An 18,749-nucleotide genomic window follows, 5' to 3' on the forward strand; every position below is an offset into this window, starting at 1 on the left:
TGCGTGCTCAGAAGCGTTCATATAAACCAGTTGTGGAAGTCCCACCTCCCAAGTAGGACCTGATCTTCGACATGGCGATGTATGATCAGGTCGTATAGTTACCCCGCATGTACCTGTGGCCGCCTGGATTGTTAGTACACGCACATTTCACCCACGCTCTTTACTTACCGACCGCCCCATCTCCTATCACGCAAGAATTCAAGGAATCCCAAGCCAAAATGTCTGAATTCAATGACATGATAGCTGCTCTTGCAGCCCTAGAATCGACCGCACAAGGAAAAGTCCAAGTCTCCGCCCTTAGAGGCGGCGAATTCACCCTCCCCAAGCGATTCTTCGTCGCGGGGGTATCCGAGAACGAGACAGCACTTGTCCCGTCACTCTCTTTCCTCGTGGTGCAGCAGCTAGTCGACGGGGGTCACCGACACATCCTCTTCGATTTGGGCTTGAGACGAAATGTTGAGCGTTATTCGACGCCAATACAAAGCCACACGAAGAACCGGCAGCCGATGACTTTACTGCCGGATGTTCGCCAGAGCTTGGTCGATGGAGGCTTTGATGCGGCAGCCATCGACGAGGTCATTCTCAGCCACGTTCACTGGGACCATATTGGGACTCCCTCTGACTTTCCCAATGCTCGCTTTCGAGTTGGTGAAGGATCGCTCGAATTGCTGAGCGAGGGAATGAACGGTCACATGTCTCACTCCAATTTCCAAGCAGATCTCTTCGATGGCCTCCGAGTTGAAGAGATCACGGGCCCGAGGGGAGAAGTAGGAGAGGCAGGGTCTGCAAAGAGATGGAAAAACTTGAGAAGGCTGAGATTACTAGAGATCGGGGAGAACGACAGTGGCTCGTTATATGTTGTCGATTTGCCGGGTCACTTGCCTGGTCATCTTGGTCTCCTGGCAAGAGTAGAACCTCAATCCTGGGTTTTGCTCATCGGAGATGCTTGTCACGACGCTCGTCTGTTAACAGGCGAGATGCGGATAGCTGAATGGGAGGATGGTGAGGGTCGAGCTTGTTGTATCCATGTGAACAAAGAAGAGGCTACAGAGACACTGAGCAGCATTTCAATGTTGAAGAAAGCCTCGATGCAAAGCGATCTCGTGTTGCAGGTCATTTTTGCTCATGATGCAGCTTGGGCAAAAAGTCACCAAGAAGCCTTTTTCCCTGGCAAGATCGATTGAACCTCCAGACACAGATGACAGAACAGGTATCAAAGATTTTACCGCAATTGCCTTTTCTAGAAGTTTTTAATGATCATTAAGTCTTCAAGCTTGAAGTATCTAAATTTGCGCTGGTTTCACGTGCCCAGCTTAGTGCTCGTGCTGTGGGATGTGCTTTGCCATCAGACTTGGTCTTCCTTCTTCTTTACCCCGCCTCAACATCCTCTCAGATTTCTTTGATTACTTGAGCAAGCGTCAACACCTTCATTTTATCCATATATATTCTAGACTGGAGGTATCAAAACCCCTTCACTCTTGCATGCACACAAATACTGTTGCTCCCCATCGTTGCCCTTCCGTCTTCTCATGGATCAGCCACTAAGTCTAGGGTTCATTGGCCTCGGGGCTATGGGTTTGCCCATGGCCTCCAATCTCGTCGCAAAGGTCGCGAAGGGTTCTAAAATATATGTCTACGATATATCAGAGAGCTCCATGAAGAAGCTCGTCGATCAGTCAGAGGATGTAGTGACAGGGTGCAAATCTCCAAGAGAGGTTTCACAGAAGGCTGTAAGTTAACGCCCGATAAACTACATTTCATCATATTGAGTGACTTACATCGGGATTCAGGACATAGTCTTCACAATGCTCCCAGAGGGTAGTCATGTGAGAACCGTGTATTTGGATCCAGACACTGGAATACTTGGCCCCGAACTGAGGTCCCGTCTTCTCATCGATTGCTCAACTATCGACACGGAGACATCGCAACTGGTATCGACCACTATCAGATCCCAGTTTTCGACAGCGCTTTTCTGTGATGCACCTGTATCTGGTGGCACTATCGGCGCTGAAGCCGCTACATTGACGCTGATGGTTGGCTGCTCCGAGAGTGATTCCAACTGGCCAGAGATTCGCGAACTACTGAGCCTAATGGGCAAGAATATTATTGCATGTGGTGGTCCAGGCTTGGGTCTTACGGCAAAGCTGTGCAACAACTACTGCTCAGCGCTCATTTCACTCGCCACATCCGAAGCGATGAATATTGGGATGAGAGCCGGCATGGATCCACGACTCCTCGCACGAGTGTTCTCTAACAGTACCGCGCAAAGCACGATCTGCGACAAGTGGAATCCCGTGCCTGGTATCTGTCCAAATGCCCCGGCAAGTCACGGATACCAGGGCGGTTTCAAGATTCAGCTGATGGCAAAGGACTTTGGCTTAGCTGTCTCTACGGCAGAGAAGGTTGGCGCCAAGTTGATTCTCGGTGTTGTTGGCCTCAGAGCCTACAAGGAGGCGAGTCAAGATCCTAAATGTCGCGATCTCGACTCTCGCGTACTTTACAGATACATTGGAGGCAGCGAGGACTGGGAGGTTGATTAAGCCAGATTAAGCTTAGAGCACCTTGTAGCAGCTTTGTCGAAATTCACATATCACACCCTGTTTTTTTTATTTCCCTTAATTGCAACCGAATCTCAACAAACAGACTGCTCCGTGTCAAAAGGTTCTGCCCTCATCGATGCAATTCACGAAATGTCACAATCTCGCATGAAGTTAACTGCTACCGATCTTGTCCACTAGCGGCAACGTTCCACTCTGCCCCCTCCGAGCTACAGACACTCTGCAACACCCTGGCCCCGTTCAAGCAAGGACTTGCTCAGTTGACACCCAGGCGCCCAGGATGCCGATTCCCCACTCCGGTCTACGAGATGACGGCACGGAAGCAGGACCCCGCCATCATAATGCGGGGTGCATACGGATCTCCGTTCCATGGTGATGTGGGGTCATGTGGAGAGAGAACTTCCTCTGATATGGGGTAAGAACATGGAAGGGGGCCGGGAAATCACACCCGTCATGTAAGCAGCCCCCCTGTGGCAATTGAGTGATCGCATAGGACTTTCATGTAAACTCGATTAAGGTAGAAACGATCTTATGATACGTACTGGCAAGCTGAGACCAAATCTCACCAACACTTTCACAAATTGCAGACCCCTCGTACACAGCCTCAACCAACTACAGCTACTCGTGAGCGCTGGAAACACCAACATGGCGGACAAGACTTCCGCGACTACCGAGAAAGAGACAGCGGCTCACAAGACACTTTACGACAAAGGACTGAAGACCCGATATGAAGTCGCAGGGACTTCTTACGTCGACGCAGCTTTGGCCGGCGGTTCGTCTGACTTTGCCCGGCCGATGCAAGAACTCGTCACAGAGGCTTGCTGGGGTTCGGTCTGGGCTCGACCAGGCTTGGAGAGAAAACAACGATCTCTCTTAAACATTGCCATGTTATGCGCTCTGAACAGAGCCCCCGAGCTTGCAGCACATGTCCGTGGGGCGCTGAACAATGGGGCAAGTGAAGTGGAGATTCGGGAGACACTACTGCAGGCGGCTATTTACTGCGGAATGCCAGCTGGTATTGAAGGGTTTAAGGTTGCTGAAAAGGTCATCATTGCCTGGAACGAAGAGACAAAGAAGTAACTAGTGGTCAGTCGTAGGATTGTGAGCACCTACGAAATCCAGTTCTAAGCCGGATTTGAGTAAATGTTATCAAGTCAATAGCTGTGATCACTTGTTATTATATTAAACTGGCCCATAATTTCCATGAATTGGTGAATCTCTGCATACGTTGAGCAAATTCAGCCAAATGGGTTTGGCGGGTAGTGGCCATGTGAAGTCAACTCAAGTTCGTCTATGGGCACTCCCACTGTTCGATTTTTTTCTGAGACTACTCTTTCGATCTGGTTGGCATTTCCCAGTGACATGGATCAGAGCATAGAGTAGCAGAGTTACGAAGCTCCCCGCATCTACTAGGGACTTGTAGTAGCTCCCCAGAAACAACCCCTGCCCCCCACATTATGTAGACACACACAGACGGGGGGGAAGTCTGGTGCAATTCAATGTCTAGCTCCCTTCTTTGAGACTCGTTCGTATTATTCGAAGATTACATGAATGAAATTGCCCATCATTTGTTGACTGTCCACAACACGGTACTCATTTAGCCAAGTCTCACAGCGTATCTTTCCTCGATAAGATGAAATTCGTCAAGATTCAGTTACCAAGTGTGCCCATCTTCCCCAACGAGGGCTCAATTCATCTTAGGGGTATCAGCCTGGCAGTCATTCTTATTCTGCTTGGTTGTTATCTTCGCTATGTACCAAATCAGTTGACAGTGAGTAAGGTAAATATTTTTCAATGAGCTTGAATATGCTGATGAGACATCTATGTGACAGGACCCACGAAGGAAGAAATTACCCCCCGGACCTCGAGGACTTCCAATCATTGGCAATCTCTACGACCTAGCAGACTCAGAACTGGTGCGAGAAAAGGTCCGCGAATGGCATCGTACGTATGGGGATATTTTCTACACGAAAATTGGAGCAACCGACTACATATGGCTATCAACACCGAAAGCTGTGAAAGATCTCATGGACAAGAAATCGGCCATATACTCCTCGCGGCCGCATCTTCCGCTGGCTCAGGATGTCGCAAGCGGAAAGTCTCGACAATTATTCATGGCATATGGACAAGACTGGAGAAACCTGAGAAAACACAGCCACGCACTCCTCAACTTGAATGCCTCGAAGAGGTACATGCCATCGCAAGACCTGGAATCAAAGGTGGTGCTTCAAGATTTACTAGATCAGCCTGATGAGTTTTACACCATCAATCGACGCTACTCTACCTCTGTCATCATGCTAGCTACCTACGGCTATCGCATTTCTTCTTTTCAAGATCCGATTATCTCCAAGATCTTCAGCGTTCTGGAGAATCTGTCCATCATGATGGCTCCTGGGGCCTTTGCCGTCGAGAGCTTACCCGGCCTCACCAATCTCCCCGAAGTTTTCTTGGGAAATTGGCGTACCTGGGGCACGAAAGCCTTTGCTCACGACAGCAAGATCTGGCTTGAACTCTGGGAAGCGCTGAAGAAGACCACGGACGACGGTACCGCTAAGGACTGCTTTTGCAAGGACTTTTATCTTGGTGATCCTAAGAAGAATGGCATCAATGACTTGCTCGCGGCGTACACCTGTGGTGGTCTAGTCGAGGCTGGTTCCGAGACAACAGCTACCACTATCAACAACTGGACTCTAGCTATGACTCTTTTCCCGGAGGCAATGAAGAAGGGTCAAGAAGAGATTGACCGTGTCGTGGGAAACGACAGAATGCCCACATGGGAAGATGAGAAAGATCTTCCTTACGTTCGGGCGATGATCAAGGAAACCTTGCGATGGCGTCCAGTCAACAAGTTTGGAATGTATCATGCTTCCACCGAGGACGACTGGTATGAGGGTCACTTCATCCCGAAGGACTCTGTAGTTGTCCTGAATTGGTGGTGAGTACCTGCAAGTCACTTGCTCCCAAGAACATTGGCTAACCAATAATGTCAAATGTGTAGGGCTATCCAGCGCGATCCAACTCGCTACCAAAACGCCGATGTATACGATCCATCTCGGTTCCTCAACAGTCCTCTCTCTGCAGCGGAGTACATGAACTCGCAGGATCCCTATGAGCGAGATCACTTTTCCTATGGTGCTGGCCGGTGCGTATTCCTATCTCGAGATCGATCATCACAAGAGGATGGCATAGATGGCTAACATGTTGACAGGCGTGCATGTCCTGGGGTCCATCTAGCTGAGAAGTCGCTCTTTGTTGCTATTTCTCGTATCCTATGGGCATTCAATATTGAGCAAAAACGAGATTCTAACGGGACGAAGAAAGTCCCCACAACTCGAATGATGCCTGGCTTTCTTAGCGTTCCGGAGCCTTTCGAATGCTCCATCACGTGTCGCTCTGTCGCGCATGAAGAAATTATTCGGAGGGAGTACAGCGCGTTGAAGGAAAAGAATTTCGAAGAGGCTCATTGACCAAAATCTATGTCCAAGAGTCATGCAAATCGTCTTGATGACAAGCATCTTGGGAATAGCAGTGTCCGCATAACAATGAATCGCGTTCTCTCTGCCTGGAGTACAATGTGTATCGTATCCTTTGTACATACGAATGAGGAGTCACATTCAGTCTTGGAGCAATTGAAACATCATTAACGCTACGTATGGGCCTCATTGACATATTCTGTGCTGTCGTGGCGCCCGTGAAAACTTCAACATATCAATAATTGGCATGATGTTTCTGCGCAGACATCATGTCAAAATCTGAATACAATCGTAAGAAGTATCCCTTCGGGGCATGCTTCAGGAGCTACAGGGCTTGGCTTAGGGAGTCCGTGCATTCCTAGGCTTCGGTCCAGCGCCTGCTCTGGACGCTGCTGCAGCGGTCCCCTTTTTTTGCGCCCTTTCATTTCTTCAACAAAGGATTCAAGCAACACTATCGAACAGTAACAGCCACATTTCTGCTTTCAATTCATAATCTAGCTAGGGAATCAGTCTACGCTGTCCTTCTCTCATCTCCTTATCGAGTTTGGGTCCTAACCATAGAGGTTGAGTCTCGTCAAGCTTGTCCTCCAGGTCGCTGATGTTTCCGCCGTGAATGAAAAACGATTTTCCGTTTACTTCAGGTCGCATAGCAGGTAATAAGCTTGCTGTGGCAACGTCCTTTGGCGTATTCGCAGGTAGCTCCTTCCAAATGCTTCTGATGTGATCGGTGATCATTTCCGTATCTACAAGGTTTAGCTTCATGTGTATATTGACCACTGCTCAAGCGGATGAATGCGCTCACCTGTCATCCAAGGTGCGATCATATTGACAGTAATGTTCATCTTCGGCAACTGAGTTCTCATGGCGCGCATAAGACCCAGAACAGCCGCCTTGCTGGCACAGTATGTATAGCAAGGTGGTGTATCGAAGAAGCTAGCAGCAGACCCGAGTAGAACCAGTTGAGATTTCGTTTCGGGCGTCTTACGAAAGAAACCAATGGCACACTTGGTTACGTACCAAGTACCGGCCATGTTGACGTTTAGCACTGAGATATCAGGCTTTTGGAGGTACCAGTCTGCACCAGAGCTGGGTTCGTCAAGGGTCTCAAGCCTGTTGATTGCAGCGTTCGAAATCACGGTATCGATGGGACCGAGCTTCGAGTGCACGTCTTGGAAGAAGCTGACAAGATTGTTCCAGTCCGATATATCACATCTTTTGAAGAAGACGCTGTCGATGCTTGAATATGAGCCAAAAGTGTTCATAATAATAGGATGCTTCATAAGAAGACTGTGGGGGAAGATGCAACTCACTTTCCAAGCTCTTTCTGAACTTGCTTTCCTCGAGTCTCGTCAACATCGCAGAATGCTACTTTTGCCCCATGCCCTGTCACGAAACGGTCAGCACAGCGCTAACAGCTCATATTCCTGTTGCTTACGATGGGCGAGGTCGACAATGGCTCTCCCAATGCCGACTGCACCGCCAGTGACCAATATGACTTTGCCTTCCAACTTCTGGAACTCCGAATCGCTAACAGTGTAGGCAGACATTTTTGCGTTGTCGCGGTTGCCTCAGAAGTCTACCTTAGATGGACCAGGTTTACCTTTGAAGCACCATCGCGGCGGCTGGGGCTGCCTCTGTTAATAGGTACGCACACACGGCACACTAATATGCCCGAACTTCGTCCATACTCCACATTGATCCAGGCTGTCTCCAACTGGGGGAGGCCCCGAGCACAGCATACAGGAACATGGATAAAGGTGGGCACACCAGATCTCCGCATTCGTGTCTCACTGGGAAGAATCATACAGAATGTTTCATTCTGTTAAGAGAAAATCTTATTCAATTCAGGGTTACATACGATGGAGCGGGGGTGTCGTCCGACAAATCCCCTGTTGCAGTCCAATGCTGTTGCTTGTGCTTTCGCGACTCGACTTCGTCAGAGATGGCTATGGCAAGATCCGCTGCCGAAATCCCCATCAACTTCCCGTCCAGCGGACTATCACCATCAGGTCCATTTTTGAGCGGCAAATTGCCCAGAGTAGTCTCGTACTTGCCGGTACGTCTGCCGGGGCGATACAGAGCGCTCGGTGACACATATGTCCAGTCGAAGGATGTATTGCCCTCGAAAAACATGAAACTGGCTCGCGCAGCTTTGATGAAACTGCTCGATGCGTCTTGTTGCGCTTTCAGTTGAGCTTCGTAAGCGTTTATCGTCTGCTGGGCTGCCACCTTCTCTTCCGTGCTTCCTTTGCCCTCTTTGAGGAGGAGACGAGCGTCGCGGTATACTCTCAAGGCACTTCCTATCGGGCCAAGTCTTTCTTCCATGTAAGTGACATGAGCATGACTATCTGCAATCCCACGGCGGTAGGCCAAGAAAAAGTCATTGCTATCCGCCACGCACACGCCGTCTTCATGGGGCACATGCAAGCTACCAGTACCGCCGACCATAACAAAGTAGCCTACTTTGGCACGTTTGACAGCCAAGATGATTTTTCTGACCATCTCAATGAACGGCACTATAGTTTTGTTCTCTCGTCAGACAATTCATTGCTACGAGCCACTTCTGAACAACGTACTGTATTGTAAGGCCTCGTGACCAGCTGTATGAGGCCCGTACTCGCACACCACAACCGCAAGATCGCCGATGGCCGTAGCCAATTCTCCTTCAGTTGATGTTTCAAGGTTGATAGGCCGCGGTTCGTAGAGGTCATGACTGCCAAGTTTTTGTGGGTTGCGAGATAGTCCGACAACACGATGGCCACGGTTGATGAGTTCGACGACCAAGTAAGAGCCTCCGAAACCGGCCGGCCCGATCACTCCAACTTTCAAGCTTTCGTCATTCTTAGCCATGATGATTTAGTTCGTAATCGGAATGTTTGCAGCTGCTGGATGTGCGTGTTGACAGAGACCGACAGAGCACTGAGGCTTTGACCGTCCGATCCTTCTGGGCATCTGTACTCGCTGTCTTCAGGGGCTCTTTACGTACACGTGTGTTCATGTCGCTGCGGCGCTGCCATTGTGCTAGGTCCAGTTGACTGATCACTATCCGTCAGGAGGATGCGGGGTGATGTGGGGGACAAGTTGGTTGGGCTGGTTTGACCCATGTCAACTGTGAGCTGCCCGTGAGAAATGCGATGCGGGGAGTGCCTCAGAGGACTCTTCAATTACTGACATCTGTAATTACACGCCCGAACCCCAATGCGAATGATGATATCGCTTCCTAGTAATAATTTCAATCTCAAAAACTTTAGATAATTTGAAAAACTACAACAAGCCTCTGTGATACCGGAAAGATGGAGTTTAACATTGGATTCATAGGTAAGCCTCAGCCGTAGCCATTACGGAACGATCGTTGACTCCTGTAGGCCTTGGCGCCATTGGCTATCCCATGGCTGCATCGATTCGTCGGAACTTATCGCGCCAATCTACCGTCTATGTTTTTGACGTCAACAAATCAGCCTGTGAGAAATTCGTCGACCAGTTTGAAAGCCTCGGGCAAGTGGAAGTGGCTGCAAGTCCTCGCGAAGTCGCCGCTGCAGCAGATGTAGTGGTTTCCATGGTACCGGGAGCACCAGAAGTATCGAAGGTCTATCTCGACGTCGAAGACGGGATTGTCGCCGCTCCAAAGAACCTACAAAGACTGTTGATTGAGTGCAGTACCATTGATACTACCACCGCACGGCACGTGGCAGATCAGATAAGAAAGGCTTCCCAAGGAACATATGTTGATGCCCCTGTTTCCGTGAGTCTCCCCGAGAATGGATGGTTGACTCCATATCTTCGACCGAGCAATGGCAACAGCATTTTCTGACTCCATCTTGTCCCAGGGAGGCGTGCCAGCAGCAGAGAAGGGGACTCTTTCCTTCATGATCGGACGCAAACTCCAAGATGAGGAAGATGTATTATCCCAAAGACTGCGTCAGGTAGTGTCAATGATAGGCGACTCCGAAAAGCTCTTCTGGTGCGGTGACGTTGGTTCAGGACTTGCTGCTAAGATCAGCAATAACTACATCTCCTGCTCTGTTCTACTTCTGGTATCTGAAGCGATGGCAATCGGGGTAAAGTCAGGAGTGGACCCAAAGATGCTTCAGACGATTATCCACAACTCTACTGGTCAAACATTCATGGGAGATAATGTCTGCCCAGTCCCTGGCGTTGTCCCCCATGCCCCGAGCAGTAATAATTGGAGGCTGGGGTTCAAGACTCAGATGTTTCTCAAGGATCTTTCTCTGGGGATCGAGGCTGCAAAACAGGAGAATATCCAGCCGACTATGGCAGAGGCGGCCTATGGGGTATTTGAAAAGGCCGCAACGGACCCCCGCTGTATCGTAAGTAAATCGATGTGTTGTTCCTGGAAGTGAGTGAACTAACATTCCTTCGAGGACCGGGATGGCTCTTCGGTGTACCTGTATGTCACAGATTCGGAGACTTAAGACGGATGGACATTGGTAGAACGTAAAAGATGACGGCTGCATGCTTAGAGTTGGATGTAGCAAATATTTTCCATTGAGCCTACATTTTCTGATTAGAGATGACGTATTGAAAATCTGAGCTCGTGAATCAAGGCTTCAAAGTTGACTCGAAGCTCATGTCACGTCTATCATCGGCCATTCAACGTTATGAACCCAGCCTAGCAAAGAAGAACCACTGAAACATTCGCAGGATATTGTGGAAAAGAGTGGGCGCTCAAGTACTCTAAAGTCGAAGGATAGTATTCTCGAATCTAGAGTTCCTGCAGGAACTTTTCAATCTTGGAAATGCAGTCCTCTGCAGCCTCGGCATAAATCTCATGCCCTTGAGACTCAATGATCTCCAGTTTCGACGAGGCAATCTCACCAGCCAGCTTCTTCATGGACTCGACGCTTACAAGAGCACTGTTTGTAGGTGATAAGATCAGCATAGAAGCTTTTATATCCCCCAAGTAAGGCTGAGCGTCCAGCTGACTCAGGAACTCGGCATATCCTGCGAGCCCTTCTCCATCACTGACAGCGACCTTGTCCTTCCACCATGCGAGGTAGTTGGGATCACTACTCGCCACAGTGCCGCTCGCACCCAGGAGGCGTTCTGCCCAACCTCTCGATCCCAGTTGGCGGCATGCCTGGGGCCAAGATTCCAAACCAAAAGCAAGAAACTGCTGCGCCGAGGCTGGCAAACGGGTCGGCGATGAACACACAATGATTGAGTTGACTCGTTCTGGGTATGTTGCAGCAAATATTTCTGCGAGCATGCCACTTGTCGACTCTCCAACGAAGTGAACCTTCTCAATATTCAGTTGATCTAAGGTCTCTTTGATCTCATCCACAATCGTGGCAGTTGTGTATTGGTAGACTTCGTCGTCATCGGGGCCCGGGTAGCTTGAACCGCCGTGGCCTCGCAGATCGCGACGCAAGACGTTGTACTTTCTAGCTAGGGCCGGAACCCAGTGATAGAAGTGATCTGAGGTTCGCCCGAAGCCATGTTGGAGTAATATGGTCTCAGCTGGTTTCCAAGGGTCGACAAAGGAGTCGAGAATGTATGCAGTCGTTTGTCCATTCGAGTGACGAATTATTTTTCGATTGTCATCGCCCATGGTTGATGAGGACTAGAAAAACCTTGCGTAGGTTTTGAAAATAGTCGGGTGTGTGATATAGTTTTAAGCGTGCTGCTGGAACCATGTACAGGAGGGGCAACGAGCAAGAGACTGACTATCATGAGCAGGGAGGCATCAGTAAGGTATCCCGAAAGCAACTGATATTGTTGGCAACCCTTGTATCTTGCTGCGATGGCTTAGCCATATGACATACCTCATATGTGTGGTAATAGTAATGCCATGTGGGGTAACAGGCACATCAAATAGTCTTCTAGCGCTGCGAGGTTGAGATCTGGCGGGGTAAGGTTCCGGGGAGCATGGTCACAGCCCGTTAGCATGACCTAGCTTACGGATGCGATACGGACTCCGGATGCTTGATTTGATGCTCAAGCACATACACAATGAGCGAAGTCACTTTCAACTGCGTGATAAGCCTTGATCTATAGCAAGTGGCTTGTGGGGTTTGGTGCAAATACTACATAATACCTGTTTCTAAGTGTTCTGCGAAACAAATTAACGTCAACCTCGAACCTTACGCGCTTTCAGAAGTTCAATCATCATTGTTGTGCATACTGCCCGATTGATCATTGTTCAACCCATAAGAGCAGCTTTCACCTTACATATAGCCTAGAGAGGAACTCTCATAGTTTGATCAACCCACTTGCCTGTACCAGGCTGTCCGGAACGCGGATTAGACTTTCACAAATCACAATGGACCCAAATAACTCGACCAACACTCTCACCCCATCGATCTACGCCCTCCTTCTCGTCCTTTCCACCCTCATTTGGGCCTCAGTAGATGTCATCACAGAGACGTCCTCGTCTCTTCGGAAATTGCCTGGCCCATTCGAGGCTCGCCTTTCAAGACTCTGGTACTTTCGACAAGTGAGAGACGGAAATTTCCACCATCGCAACATTGAACTCCACGAGAAATACGGTATGTTGTCTTCATTCTGTGGAAACTATGAGGTTCTCTCGCTTACAAGACAATGCATTGGATAGGTGCCATAGTGCGGATTGCTCCGAAGCAATATAGTATCAACGATCCGACCGTGATTAAGACGATTTACGGCATTGGAAAGGGATTTCCCAAGGCACGCATGATCGAGCCCATGACATTAATATGCTATCACTGACATTTGTCACCTCTTAGTCCGCATGGTACGAAGCCTCAAGTCCAACCGGTGTTCCTTGGCAAGACCTATTCACGGAACGAGATGGCGCACGTCACGCCGCAAATCGGCGTCTCGTAGCAAATCTTTACTCTGTCACCTCCCTTAGAGCAATGGAGTCCGATGTCGAAGACTGCTTAAGAGTTTACGTGAAGCGACTTGAAGACTTGAGTAAGGCTCAAAATCCCATCGACCTTCAGTTTTGGATGCAATGTTATGCATTTGATGTCATCAGTCAAATTACGGTAAGTCTCTGCGCAAAATTTTCTCACCTTTCTTTTTCTTACAAAATGCCACCCATTCTCCATAGCTTGGACAAAGATTTGGCTGCCTGGATACAGGAAGCGATCGACTTGGGATCTTCGCTGGTCAACACGTTTACCTCAAGTACTGCGCCATGGTTGGAATAGAACACGAGCTTCACGGACTTCTCACCTGGTTGCTGTCCAAGCTTCCTCCAGGAAAGTTGATGAACGCGGTCAACTTCACCGCTGAACAGCTAGACAAAGGTAGAAGCCAGTTTGATATGGAGAAGGGGAGCCCAGAGAGACAAGATTTTATGTCCAAGCTTTTCCGTTTGCACCACGACAATCCCGGAAAATTCCCAGAAAGTGCCGTCTTCACGATATGCATGACCAACATTGGAGCTGGCTCTGATACAACCTCTATATCTCTTTGCGCTGTCATCCATGATCTTGCGTCCCACCCGAAAGTCCTTCGGAAGGTATGTTGTTGTCCCCTACTCAGCTGAGTGGTATGTTGCGCGCCTGGCTCGGATGATCGTTCTAATAATCTTTACAGCTTCGCGAAGATATCGATGCAAAGCTTGCAGAGCTAGGAAACCCTAAGTTCATCCCTTTCACAGATGTCCAAGCCATGAGCTATCTCCAGGCTTGTATCAAAGAGTCACTCAGACTGCATCCAGCAACAGGTCTTCCCCTGGCCCGTGTGGTCCCAAAAGGTGGCGTAAATCTTCTTGGAAGAGACTTCACCGAGGGTGTAAGTCCCATTACTACGGCTTTAATAGACAACTTCAGTATATCTGACCGATTGCAATGAATATAGTGCGTTGTCGGCGTTAATACCTGGGTCTTACACCGGAACCGGGACATCTTTGGTGCTGATGCCGATGAGTACCGCCCTGACAGGTGGTTCGGCCAGGACAGAGAGCACATTTCTCTCATGGAATCAAACTGGATTCCAGTGAGTGACACCAGATGAATTGATACGCCCAAATAATGACTGATTGACACTCCCTTTAGTTTGGAATTGGTTCTCGTACTTGCATTGGGAAAAACATCAGCTTGCTAGAAATTAACAAGCTTGTGCCCATCCTGGTCAAGACTTTTGACTTCACGCCTTTGGAACCGGAACGGATAAGGCATGAGAACTACTGGTTGGTTAAGCAGGTTGACATGTTATGCAGGGTTTCACCCAGGAGCAGCAATTAGGAGATTTCTATTCGCAAAGAAGAGGATGGATGTAGCTTATACATACTCATTATGGGGCTCAAATCTGATGCTGAAAATTCACTTAGGCTACAACATCCTTCAAGCCAATTCTACACGTGCCTTGTTTTTGTTTAGGAGAAAGATGCTAGAATAAGTCAACGGAAGTAGATAAGCCTATTGGCCCAAAATATCAATTCACCTCGCTAGCCATGCATGCTGGGATGTCTCGAACGTGCCTGCTGAATGATACTAAGTTCTCGATTCGCCTTTCTATTAATCTCAAAACAGGAACGAAATAATGCCAAAGGCGACCGCAGAAACGAGCATCCAGTGAGGATCTTCCAATGGCCTGCCATTGCCCCCGCTCCCGACACGGTCAATGAGCTTATTGCCAAGATCTGCAATGCTGCTTTGGAAGTTTTCATAGTTTGACGCAGTCCAATTGGCCCCGCTTGCTCCAGGAACCGCATCGTCACCCGTGAAAGCAATATACAAGACATCGTTATCATCATGTCCTGAGTTGCCGTTGATGCTATTGCCATAGCATGCAGTGGCGAGTGATATTGACGCCTCTCCAACCATGGATTGAGGCCCATCATCACCATTTGTATCTCCCCAGATTCCGTACAGCTACAAAGTTTCATTAGACTCGAATCGCAAGTGGAGTGAGGTAGACTCGCCAGTTTGTTATTGCACACTACAGCCATTACGCTGAGTGGTCTGACACCGTGCTTTTCTGGATCGAAGGTAGGCCATCCGCTCTTCGTACCTTCATTACCGAAAACAACATAGGTATGTACCGAGGCGTTAAGATCTCGTCGCCCAGTTCCGTAACCTCTCAGCTGGTCGCGGAACGTCGTCTCAGATTGAGTGTCAGTGGAGCTGCCGCAGCGTCCGTCGCCTCCGGCTTGTTCGCCATCGCAGTCCACGTCCATGTTGGCCAGCTCGCCATTTTTCCCTTGGAGATATATGATCTTGTAATCATCAAGATAATCTCCGCAATAGCTAAAACCTGGTGAATGGATTCTGTGAGCTTTTTTTGGCCTTAGCCGTTGAGGGGCTGAAGCACGTACCTCCGCTGTCACCCTCACTGCTGTGAAACCCGCTTGCTAGCACATGATGGCACTTGTTCCGCCCGCGAACGAACTCATAAAAGTCCTTTACATTGCTCGGAATTTCGCGCGTTGATGCCTGTGTTGCTAGTAGTACGAAGAGAAGGAAGACGCCGCCTAATGAGACCATGATGAGTGTAATGAACCCCACCGATGAGACTGAAGAGAAAAGGATGAGGTGAGACGGGATGCTCGGGGGCAGGGAATCATGAGCGAAGAGTCGCGCTTTGGTCTCCACGTGATCCATGGAGTCCTGCAGCGCCGTTCAAAGCACTAGTTGTGCACAGCCCTCAATTTAGACGCTCTGAGATGAACACGAGCACGCCGGGGCTCTTGGCCAAGTCTCAAGCGACTCGACTGGGGGCAGAGAGAAGAAATGATGGGATGACGCGCGATTGACCACCAGGCATCAACAATCAGTGAGTAAGTCAAGTATTCACAATTAAAATTATCGGCCATGCTTGGTCTGTGTGAAACAGGCGTCCAGCCACTCGTGGGATTGAGGCGCATGGTGACCGAGAGAGTGAGACTTAAAGTTCGGCCCGCTCCGGATGGCTTTCTGTCATTATCCATCTTGGGCCCGAGTCAATCGGAGCGCTGGCAGTGGAGAAGAACAGCGTTTATTTAAGCCTAAAATTAAGGTGCCTCAACGCCTCAAATAGTCTAGTGTCAACGAAAGAAAAGGTGTCGACGATTGAGGTCCAATGTAGTATTATGCAATTCGTCGTATCTTGAGCTATCACCGAGGCAAATAATGCTACAAATTTTTGGCGATTTGTCTCATTTCCTCAACTCTTAATTCTCCAAAAGTTCGACAGCATCTCTCATAGGGGCTTACTGTGCTTCAATATGTGCCCCAACACTTGACAGCACAATCCCAGAGCGATGCTTCAAAGTGTCTATATGTCTTTTCACACGTATTGGTCGGATTGCCCTGGGCTTTGTCATCGATACGAACATTCTCCATAATAATTGCATGGAGTATGATCGCAAGGAAGCTGCAGAATAATCCGATATTGATAATTTGACTGGAGTGAAATCGCACATCTGCTTACGGTATTTAGTATTTCCAACAATCGATCCATGCCATCCAGCTAATTTCCAGAACTCCCCCCTTCCATCCCGCTGTAAGCGACCTACATATGCCTGCTTTAATGTATCGTCTGTACGGAGTAGGCCTGGACTGTAAGTCAATCGTATGGGCGCTTGGCCGGATTATTTCCGGGTTCGATACACCTCAGTGCAGACAAGACTGCTCTTCCTGTGTTGGTGGTATTATGTCGGACTTTGCCGCTACTTATCATATGCCGGAGCCCGTCAGAACTCATGCTTGTTGGAACCAACATCATCAGCAATCATACTACTCCACCATCGCAGTGCCACAGACCTGCATTATTCTGCTTGGCCAAGATGAGGGGTAAGTTCCCTTGGACACCTACAGACATAAATGAGCAATGGTCCTTCTTGCTGTCCGCAAAGATTTCTTGCAATTTCATGATCCAACTTTCATACGCCATGGCTGACAGTCAGAAAGCGGCTAGAGCTGAGGAAAGCGGTGTAGCCGTTACACAATCAGCATCTGTCGACAACCCGGAGCCTACCAGTAGCACAGGCCCTAATGTTGCAACCAACCACGGGCCCGTTCTAGAGGCCGAAGCAGAGGACAACAATGTGAGGGATATCATAGGCTTTGTTAGGATAGAGTTACTGACCCTGCTACATAGTTGACAGATGACGATGCCTCGGATAGAGGAACAGTAAGCAAGCTTTCACGCTGGCGTGTTTTATCTAGTTTACGATGTGATCCTCTAACTCGCTTCAGAGTGTGGCATCTTCAAGCACAAGCCTATCGAGCTCGATCCTTCAGCATCGCATAGAGAATGGGAGAACTTACCACAAGTACAAAGACGGAAGTGGGCGACCTCCCTTCTTTTAGACCAGCTTGCTATCCAACATCTGACCAAAATAGAATATCTTTTCCCCAACGACGAGAGAGAGAATGACAGGCTAGGTTCGTGGTTTGAGAAGTTGAGCAGTCTCAGTATTAACGAGATTTGTAGATCTACAGCATAACCTCTACCTATTGACATTGGATTATAAGCTGGGCCTTGCTCCCCCGAACAACGAGAATTCGGGCGTTAAGCGCGTCCTGGACATCGGAACAGGCACGGGACTCTGGGCCATTGAATTCGCCGATGAGCACCCCGAAGCTGAGGTTGGCCTCTTTCCCAGGCTAGGTACTCGGAGGAACACGAGCTAAGGGGTCCGCAGGTTCTAGGTGTCGATCTTACTCCGGTGCAGACTCAATTGTATGCTTTCGCCGTTTTCTCAGATCATCTCCGTCCACTCACACGTTTTCAGTGTTCCGCCGAACCTCAAATTCGAAGTTGACGACCTTGAGCAACCCTGGACATTCACCCAGCCTTTCGATTATATCCATATTCGTGGTATGACTTCCAGTGTCTCTGACTGGCACGGATTCTTCAAGCAAGCATACAAGTACGCGTTCTTGTTTTGGCCATAGTACCATGAACTAATATTTTCCAGTGGCCTTACTCCCGGTGGTTATATCGAACTATTCGAAGGTCATGCGCGAACCCAGTCAGACGATGGATCCTTGACTCCTAATCATGCATTATGGCAGTGGGCTGACAAGCTGGACGAATGCTGCAAGATCCTCGGCCGTTCATTCGTCCACGTCCCGAGTCTTGTTCCTATTCTCGAAGAAGCTGGTTTCGTCGATGTGACTATTGTTCCGTTCAAGTGGCCCATTGGCCCGTGGGCAAAAGATCCGCATTACAAAGAGCTTGGGGAGTGGGCTCTTGAGAATGCATCGGAGGGCCTCGAAGCCTGGACGATGGCAGCACTAACCAGGGCGCTCGACTGGAGCAATGCAGAGGTGCAAGCTTTCCTAGCTCAAGTCAGAAAAGATCTGAAAGACCGGAGCATCCATCATTACTGCCCTTTGTGAGTCACAGCCTCCAGTTCTTCGAAAATCAATGTGTCTTTTCACCTTCTCTTTCTCGCAAACTTGGACTTCGACTAGCTCCTTGCGAAAGTACATGACGTTAACAATGGCCAGATGGGTGATTTATGGCAAGAGACCATTGCAGGAAGCTTAAAGATTGGAATCGCTCCTGACTTAAGGCTATTATCCATATCTAGAGCTTTTAATGTGGAATACGCAATAAACGGTTGATGATATTTTTGGCGCTTGACCCTGGAGTCCTCGCCAAGGTGCAAATAAAGTACACTTTCGTAGACTTCAATTTTAGCCTCCTTGCCTCTTCACCTATCGCGTATCATCGTCGATGAAGAATTGCCCTGTGAAATGAATAAGATGGAAGATGCTGGATCATCAAAAGTTCTACAGTATAAAATGATAGACATTTGAAGCGAGTTCAGTGTCCGTCA

The 18,749-nt window shown here is 48.9% G+C and overlaps 11 protein-coding genes across 11 annotated transcripts; 7 read left to right on the top strand and 4 right to left on the bottom strand.

The window, feature by feature from the left end:
• Nucleotides 1-51: 51 nt before the first annotated feature.
• BDP81DRAFT_432055 (beta-lactamase-like protein) lies at nt 52-1,288 on the top strand. Its single transcript, XM_060590736.1, has one exon. The coding sequence runs from the start codon at nt 108-110 to the stop codon at nt 1,182-1,184; it is 1,077 nt and encodes a 358-aa protein (XP_060443430.1). The 5' UTR covers nt 52-107; the 3' UTR covers nt 1,185-1,288.
• A 152-nt stretch (nt 1,289-1,440) lies between these two features.
• Nucleotides 1,441-2,598, top strand: BDP81DRAFT_482541 (NAD binding domain of 6-phosphogluconate dehydrogenase-domain-containing protein). The gene is made up of 2 exons (XM_060595012.1): nt 1,441-1,730; nt 1,791-2,598. The coding sequence occupies exons 1-2, from the start codon at nt 1,530-1,532 to the stop codon at nt 2,538-2,540; spliced, it is 951 nt and encodes a 316-aa protein (XP_060443431.1). The 5' UTR covers nt 1,441-1,529; the 3' UTR covers nt 2,541-2,598.
• Nucleotides 2,599-3,064: 466 nt separating this feature from the next.
• Nucleotides 3,065-3,750, top strand: BDP81DRAFT_432057 (AhpD-like protein). Its single transcript, XM_060590737.1, has one exon. The coding sequence runs from the start codon at nt 3,090-3,092 to the stop codon at nt 3,636-3,638; it is 549 nt and encodes a 182-aa protein (XP_060443432.1). The 5' UTR covers nt 3,065-3,089; the 3' UTR covers nt 3,639-3,750.
• Nucleotides 3,751-4,094: 344 nt separating this feature from the next.
• Nucleotides 4,095-6,207, top strand: BDP81DRAFT_432059 (cytochrome P450). Its single transcript, XM_060590738.1, has 4 exons — nt 4,095-4,329; nt 4,391-5,493; nt 5,557-5,700; nt 5,767-6,207. Exons 1-4 carry the CDS (start codon nt 4,192-4,194, stop codon nt 6,023-6,025), a joined length of 1,644 nt encoding a protein of 547 aa, XP_060443433.1. The 5' UTR covers nt 4,095-4,191; the 3' UTR covers nt 6,026-6,207.
• Nucleotides 6,208-6,471: 264 nt separating this feature from the next.
• BDP81DRAFT_378090 (uncharacterized protein) lies at nt 6,472-7,692 on the bottom strand. Its single transcript, XM_060586790.1, has 4 exons — nt 7,467-7,692; nt 7,342-7,414; nt 6,834-7,258; nt 6,472-6,774 (listed from the first exon to the last, which is right to left on the bottom strand). The coding sequence occupies exons 1-4, from the start codon at nt 7,576-7,578 to the stop codon at nt 6,530-6,532; spliced, it is 855 nt and encodes a 284-aa protein (XP_060443434.1). The 5' UTR covers nt 7,579-7,692; the 3' UTR covers nt 6,472-6,529.
• Nucleotides 7,693-7,863: 171 nt separating this feature from the next.
• Nucleotides 7,864-8,994, bottom strand: BDP81DRAFT_352594 (uncharacterized protein). Its single transcript, XM_060586229.1, has 2 exons — nt 8,608-8,994; nt 7,864-8,547 (listed from the first exon to the last, which is right to left on the bottom strand). Exons 1-2 carry the CDS (start codon nt 8,879-8,881, stop codon nt 7,871-7,873), a joined length of 951 nt encoding a protein of 316 aa, XP_060443435.1. The 5' UTR covers nt 8,882-8,994; the 3' UTR covers nt 7,864-7,870.
• Nucleotides 8,995-9,324: 330 nt separating this feature from the next.
• On the top strand, nt 9,325-10,464 carry BDP81DRAFT_462583 (NAD binding domain of 6-phosphogluconate dehydrogenase-domain-containing protein; the record flags this gene model as incomplete). Its single annotated transcript, XM_060593913.1, has 4 exons — nt 9,325-9,349; nt 9,397-9,773; nt 9,859-10,359; nt 10,414-10,464. 4 exons carry the CDS (start codon nt 9,325-9,327, stop codon nt 10,462-10,464), a joined length of 954 nt encoding a protein of 317 aa, XP_060443436.1.
• A 290-nt stretch (nt 10,465-10,754) lies between these two features.
• Nucleotides 10,755-11,600, bottom strand: BDP81DRAFT_451325 (Alpha/Beta hydrolase protein; the record flags this gene model as incomplete). Its single annotated transcript, XM_060592616.1, has 1 exon — nt 10,755-11,600. The coding sequence occupies one exon, from the start codon at nt 11,598-11,600 to the stop codon at nt 10,755-10,757; it is 846 nt and encodes a 281-aa protein (XP_060443437.1).
• A 646-nt stretch (nt 11,601-12,246) lies between these two features.
• On the top strand, nt 12,247-14,337 carry BDP81DRAFT_493026 (cytochrome P450). The gene is made up of 7 exons (XM_060595343.1): nt 12,247-12,537; nt 12,603-12,694; nt 12,754-13,017; nt 13,083-13,496; nt 13,574-13,771; nt 13,838-13,975; nt 14,035-14,337. The coding sequence occupies exons 1-7, from the start codon at nt 12,312-12,314 to the stop codon at nt 14,221-14,223; spliced, it is 1,521 nt and encodes a 506-aa protein (XP_060443438.1). The 5' UTR covers nt 12,247-12,311; the 3' UTR covers nt 14,224-14,337.
• Nucleotides 14,338-14,502: 165 nt separating this feature from the next.
• On the bottom strand, nt 14,503-15,465 carry BDP81DRAFT_462586 (fungal chitosanase; the record flags this gene model as incomplete). Its single annotated transcript, XM_060593914.1, has 3 exons — nt 14,503-14,853; nt 14,904-15,235; nt 15,297-15,465. 3 exons carry the CDS (start codon nt 15,463-15,465, stop codon nt 14,503-14,505), a joined length of 852 nt encoding a protein of 283 aa, XP_060443439.1.
• A 1,294-nt stretch (nt 15,466-16,759) lies between these two features.
• Nucleotides 16,760-18,363, top strand: BDP81DRAFT_432067 (S-adenosyl-L-methionine-dependent methyltransferase). The gene is made up of 8 exons (XM_060590739.1): nt 16,760-17,006; nt 17,060-17,092; nt 17,158-17,248; nt 17,305-17,346; nt 17,396-17,550; nt 17,607-17,644; nt 17,697-17,834; nt 17,883-18,363. Exons 1-8 carry the CDS (start codon nt 16,830-16,832, stop codon nt 18,304-18,306), a joined length of 1,098 nt encoding a protein of 365 aa, XP_060443440.1. The 5' UTR covers nt 16,760-16,829; the 3' UTR covers nt 18,307-18,363.
• The last annotated feature ends 386 nt before the right edge of the window (nt 18,364-18,749 follow it).

The sequence above is a fragment of the Colletotrichum phormii genome (assembly GCF_030913505.1).
Source record: "Colletotrichum phormii strain CBS 102054 chromosome Unknown BDP81scaffold_14, whole genome shotgun sequence".
In the NCBI taxonomy this organism is placed as follows: domain Eukaryota; kingdom Fungi; phylum Ascomycota; class Sordariomycetes; order Glomerellales; family Glomerellaceae; genus Colletotrichum; species Colletotrichum phormii.

Coding starts and splice junctions, on each gene's coding strand:
- BDP81DRAFT_493026 (XM_060595343.1), top strand. CDS start 12,312: ATGGACCCAAATAACTCGACCAACACTCTCACCCCATCGATCTACGCC. Junction 13,018..13,082: donor ATGTCATCAGTCAAATTACG/GTAAGTCTCTGC, acceptor CATTCTCCATAG/CTTGGACAAAGATTTGGCTG. Junction 13,497..13,573: donor ACCCGAAAGTCCTTCGGAAG/GTATGTTGTTGT, acceptor TAATCTTTACAG/CTTCGCGAAGATATCGATGC.
- BDP81DRAFT_432057 (XM_060590737.1), top strand. CDS start 3,090: ATGATACGTACTGGCAAGCTGAGACCAAATCTCACCAACACTTTCACA.
- BDP81DRAFT_378090 (XM_060586790.1), bottom strand. CDS start 7,578: ATGTCTGCCTACACTGTTAGCGATTCGGAGTTCCAGAAGTTGGAAGGC. Junction 7,415..7,466: donor CATTGTCGACCTCGCCCATC/GTAAGCAACAGG, acceptor GTTTCGTGACAG/GGCATGGGGCAAAAGTAGCA. Junction 6,775..6,833: donor GATCGCACCTTGGATGACAG/GTGAGCGCATTC, acceptor TAAACCTTGTAG/ATACGGAAATGATCACCGAT.
- BDP81DRAFT_432055 (XM_060590736.1), top strand. CDS start 108: ATGTACCTGTGGCCGCCTGGATTGTTAGTACACGCACATTTCACCCAC.
- BDP81DRAFT_482541 (XM_060595012.1), top strand. CDS start 1,530: ATGGATCAGCCACTAAGTCTAGGGTTCATTGGCCTCGGGGCTATGGGT. Junction 1,731..1,790: donor GAGAGGTTTCACAGAAGGCT/GTAAGTTAACGC, acceptor ATCGGGATTCAG/GACATAGTCTTCACAATGCT.
- BDP81DRAFT_432059 (XM_060590738.1), top strand. CDS start 4,192: ATGAAATTCGTCAAGATTCAGTTACCAAGTGTGCCCATCTTCCCCAAC. Junction 4,330..4,390: donor ATGTACCAAATCAGTTGACA/GTGAGTAAGGTA, acceptor TCTATGTGACAG/GACCCACGAAGGAAGAAATT. Junction 5,494..5,556: donor GTAGTTGTCCTGAATTGGTG/GTGAGTACCTGC, acceptor TCAAATGTGTAG/GGCTATCCAGCGCGATCCAA.
- BDP81DRAFT_352594 (XM_060586229.1), bottom strand. CDS start 8,881: ATGGCTAAGAATGACGAAAGCTTGAAAGTTGGAGTGATCGGGCCGGCC. Junction 8,548..8,607: donor TCACGAGGCCTTACAATACA/GTACGTTGTTCA, acceptor ACAAAACTATAG/TGCCGTTCATTGAGATGGTC.
- BDP81DRAFT_432067 (XM_060590739.1), top strand. CDS start 16,830: ATGATCCAACTTTCATACGCCATGGCTGACAGTCAGAAAGCGGCTAGA. Junction 17,007..17,059: donor CCGAAGCAGAGGACAACAAT/GTGAGGGATATC, acceptor CCTGCTACATAG/TTGACAGATGACGATGCCTC. Junction 17,347..17,395: donor GAGAGAGAATGACAGGCTAG/GTTCGTGGTTTG, acceptor CGAGATTTGTAG/ATCTACAGCATAACCTCTAC.